Source organism: Aphanomyces invadans (assembly GCF_000520115.1).
Source record: "Aphanomyces invadans strain NJM9701 unplaced genomic scaffold supercont1.21, whole genome shotgun sequence".
In the NCBI taxonomy this organism is placed as follows: Eukaryota; Oomycota; class Saprolegniomycetes; order Saprolegniales; family Verrucalvaceae; genus Aphanomyces; species Aphanomyces invadans.
In genome coordinates this window covers 638220-642657 of record NW_008580166.1, presented here as the reverse complement: position 1 = coordinate 642657, position 4438 = coordinate 638220, and the positions used below count along the sequence as shown (strand labels likewise).

The window sequence follows — 4438 nt, the reverse complement described above, 5'->3', positions numbered from 1 at the left end:
AGTTCAACAACAAAGCAGCCATTGTTGTTGAGGACTACAGGACATCGACAAGCAAAGCAAAGCGCGATCGCTCAGCGAGAGTAATGGGGTTAGTTAAATGTGTGCTGGTAGATCATATTGAGACCTTTTATCAGGGACAATAAGTCATTAATGGAACATTTGTGCATTTGCATCTTTAACTACAGTAACATAGCCACATTTGCGCCATGCATTCATGATTGTTTCTTCCGAAATTTCGTTCCAGGCTGTGATGACCCACTCCAACACAATTTCACGTGATGGAGATGGTACAACAGTGTTACCTGGCATGTTTTCCGAGGCCCACATCATGTATAAATGACGCACTCGATCCTTGAAAGGTTTGTTAATCCCGACGTCAAGTGGCTGCAAGACACAGGTGAAACCACCTATCAGTTAGGACAGTTTCACATCGTCAGAGAAATATTCCAAGCAAATAATAGCTAATCACCAGGAATAATTTCGAGCTCCGTTCCTTGATCCGAGATCATATTCGTGAATTTCGATTGCTTGTGGCACTTGTAGTCGTCCAGAATTAATAGCGACGAGTCGGAGCCCTGGGCAAATTGCTTCCAAACTTTTTTCACCCACAACTCAGTGGATTTTTCGTCCATCCATGCAGCTTTTTGGCATGTTGCAAACACACCGTCAGGCAAAATAGCCGGCAACGCGGCCTCAATGCGAGCGCCGGGGACCCCCTTGAACACAACAAACGGTGGCAGCTTTCGTCCCGAAACCGTCACGGCCAAGCATGCGGTGATACGCGGGTTGTTTGACGAGCAGGTACGCACGGACACCGTCTTGGAGCCTCTGCGGGCGACAGTGGTGTGAATGTTTGGCTCAAAGTAGACCGGCGTTCGTCCATGTTGACGACATGGTCCCAATCGAGGCCTTCCAATGTACCAAATGGCAAAAAGCTTTCGCACACCGAGGCCACAAAGTCGTTTCGCGTCGTGGCCAAGGTGGAAGACAGCTTCTGCCCTTCGCGCGTCGGACGACGGATGCTCAACTTGTTTCGGCGCAGGAACTGGTACACCCAAGATGTGCGTGCCTTGGTTTTACCGCCATGAAAATCAGGTTCAATGTTTCGAGCCTTGAGTACCAGCATCATCGTACTAATGGCAACGTCGTGTTCACGTAGATACTCAAAATACTCAAGAACTTGTGCTTCCACGTCAGAGCGGGCAACTGCACGGCCAGTATGCGCGGAACTGAGACCGGGCGACCGCGCCACGGCAGCCTTCAGCTTCTCGTGGTCGCGGACCCAGCGGAGTACTTGGTTGCCTTGCACGCCGTACTTCTTAGCGAGTATGTAGACGCTGGTGCCGTCGCGAAGGTGCTGTTTCACCACGTCGAGTTTTTTCGTGACGGTGAGGTGCCGTCTTTTGCGGTTAGTGCGAGGCATCCACAAGCTCGCACGAAGTGACCAAACAAAGACTGAGCGGGAAGTTTGGATTTCAAACATTAGTAGTATTTCTATCCAATCGCAGATTGCCACCCATGACATCCCAGAATTGGTTTTGTCGTTGTCTTGCACCAAAAACCTGATCTTATATCCGACATTTTTCATGGTGCAGGAGTACGACAAATACGGTAGGCCGCAAGGAGCTTTTCGAGAGTAGACGGATCCTCAAATCCAACCTTGGATCCACGACAGTGGGTGTTCAGCGACCGAGGGGGAGTGCGCGACGAAGAATGTGCGGACGCCGTGGTCGAGGCCGACTCCGATCGCACCATGCGCGGGAAATTCGGCGGGTTGTCCAGGCGGATTTGTCGCGATCGAAGTAGCTTCATGCAATCCGATATCGACAGGAGTTCTTTGTCGGTGTTTTCCAGGCAGGCTTCGACTCGAGGATGTCGTACGCCTCGTTGGAAGATCGTCACGCCTTGCAGAGCCGGGATGTCGATCTCGTCCAAGATAGTCTGGAGTCGAATGGCTTACGCCCGTGCAGATTCGCCTTCATATCGATCGGACTCTTCAAAGAGATGATCGACCATCTCGCGTGTCGTGCGGCAACAGAATTGGTCCATAAAGTCGGCCGAGATCTCGCTCCAAACATCACCGTTATTGGTCTTGGAGTAGGAAATCCACCACTTTTCAGATTTGGGCGGGTCTTGTCAGCGCTGAGCTTGAGCCCCAGGAGGAGTTTGTGTTCTTCATCATCTAGTTGGCAACGAGTTGCTTGGTCCAGGAGTTGCTTGATGAAGAATTCGTATTGAGCTTGTTCGTCGGACGTGGGAACTGAGGTGTACTTCACGGCGAGTCCAAACAATTTCGAGTGTTCGAAGGCCAGTACCGCGTCCTTAACGACCTCGAGCTCATACGTCATCTTAGACATGGCTGTCTTGAGTTCCGCGATGAGGGTCGGAAGGTCTTCTTGTTCAGGTTGGGGACAGGTCGCTGGTGTGGATCGGGCAATGTCCGCACGTGAGGCTTTCGATTCGAGTTTGTCGAGTCAGGCAGCAAAGTCGAGTAGTTGCTGTTCGATTCGTGTCTCGAGCGGTTGGATTCGGTCATGGAGTAACCCCTTCTCAATCGAGAGAGCAGTAACAAGCTCTTGGAGTAGGGTATTCGACTCCTGGAGGGCAGCAATGTGTCGGCGGGATTAGTCGACGTGTAACTTTTAGTTTGAATCGCTTTGGTTGAGGTCGCGTCTGAGTGATTCGACGCGATCGCAGAGGCTCGAAAGTGTAGTCGAGATGTGAGCTTCCTGGGCTCGGAGTCCGCTCTCGAGTTGTGGGTGCAAGGAGTGCGCCAAATCGGAAATTGCTATCTTCTGTAAGTTCACCGCAGTTTCAACCAGATCGCGCGGCGTTTCGCGGTCCCCGAAGTAGTTGAATTTCCTGACACAACTGCGAAGTCAGGCTAGCGGCCTCGGGATATTGCTGGCGAAGTTGAAACACCTCCTTGTGCAAGTTCGATAACTGCACGGGGAATTCCGAACGGGTAGTGTGTAGATCGTCGTTCAACAGGCTCGTCCTTTCCGAAATCAGACGAATTGAGTTCGATAAGCCCACCGTCATGAGGTCAGTGTCCGGCAAGTGACGCGCCAATTCCACAAGTCTGTTGTCATGGTCAACAGTCGAGGCACGCAATGTCGAAAGTTGGTCGGTGGTTTCGCGAGCGAGGTTTGAGATTTCGTGCTCGTGCATCATGGTCCAGTTTTGTAACGGCTAGATTCGGTCGGATAATTCCGGCATAATGGTGGTCAACGGAGACGTCGTTTGCTCTTCCTCAACTTCCATCTCGTCCGTTCCACAATTCGTCAGGGCGTGGTGTCGCCATTCCTTGATTGGACCCATGTTGACGTCGTCAGTAGGAACGCCAACAAGTAAATCCAAAGCACGCTCGCTGTCTCTCTCGGGCTCGATCAGTGACCGCAACAATTTGGTTGCTCGGACTAGCTTCCCGAGCAAGAGCAGGTGGGGAATGCGAAGCCTCAAAGCCGGCCACGCTTCCCATAAAACCACTGCTCAAGTCAAGGTCAGCTCGTGAGTCAGGCGTCGTGAGAGCCAGGTCGGTCAGGACAATTGGCAAGGCAGTCGGTGCCTCCAGGCTGAGCGTCAAATGTTGGCTCCCATGGGGGTGGTCGAAGGGCACTACTCTCGCTAGAGCACGGTCCTCGACGCCCTGCGCCTCCAACAGACCGACCCCTCCACAATTCAAGGTACTTGTATGCGGTACAAAAGGAGTCAGTGTGGTAGGGTGGTAGACCGCGAGAGTCCCAGTACGGGCGACGAGCTGCATCTCGTGGCCAGAAAGTTCTTCGGCTGGACGACGGACAATGGCCCTTGTGTTCGAAGGTACAAGTAAGGAGTCGGAAGCGGTCGACAATTCCATGTCTGGGCTCGTAGGCTTCATCAATCCAGGCTCGAACGCAGTTTCCAATCGGAAATTCTTGCCCGAATCATGCCCGGAAATCGAGGTTGATGTCGCTACAGAGGCCGATTTTTCATCCAAGTCGAAGTTGTGAGTCTCGTCGAAGACTTGGTCTTGCGCCGAGAGTGCGGGTGTGCTTGCCCCGTCGTCTGGTTGCAGGGTCTCGACTTCCTCCGAAGGACTTCGAGGTTCAAGAGGTTCCTCGCTGTCGTCGATCGAGTGATCCATTCCGTGACCCGAGGTGGAGTCCGAATAGAACAGGTCGTCGATCGATTCTTCGACAAGGAAGGCATCGGGGCCCCCTTGTTCAGCGCGGCTGCGCTTTTCAGGTTCGCGTTGCTCGGGTGAGTTTGCGTGAAGTTGGATTCGGTAATCCAAGTCTCGTTTGCGCAGCAGTGCGCGCGGCGAGTCCGCGTCAGTGGTACTGACGTCCATCGATGTCAGCTCCGTTCGTCCCGTAGGCATCTCACAGCCGTCGGCTTCGAGGCGAGGCTGGTCAGGAGAGGGATCGTTTGGCCTTCCGGTGTCCATGCTTACGAC

At 53.0% G+C, this 4438-nt stretch overlaps 1 protein-coding gene across 1 annotated transcript; it reads right to left on the bottom strand.

Annotated features, from left to right (window-relative positions):
• Nucleotides 1-461: 461 nt before the first annotated feature.
• On the bottom strand, nucleotides 462-2357 carry H310_09482 (hypothetical protein; the record flags this gene model as incomplete). The annotated part of the gene is made up of 5 exons (XM_008875569.1): nucleotides 462-828; nucleotides 870-1133; nucleotides 1173-1455; nucleotides 1611-1955; nucleotides 2114-2357. 5 exons carry the CDS (start codon nucleotides 2355-2357, stop codon nucleotides 462-464), a joined length of 1503 nt encoding a protein of 500 aa, XP_008873791.1.
• Between the last annotated feature and the right edge of the window lie 2081 nt (nucleotides 2358-4438).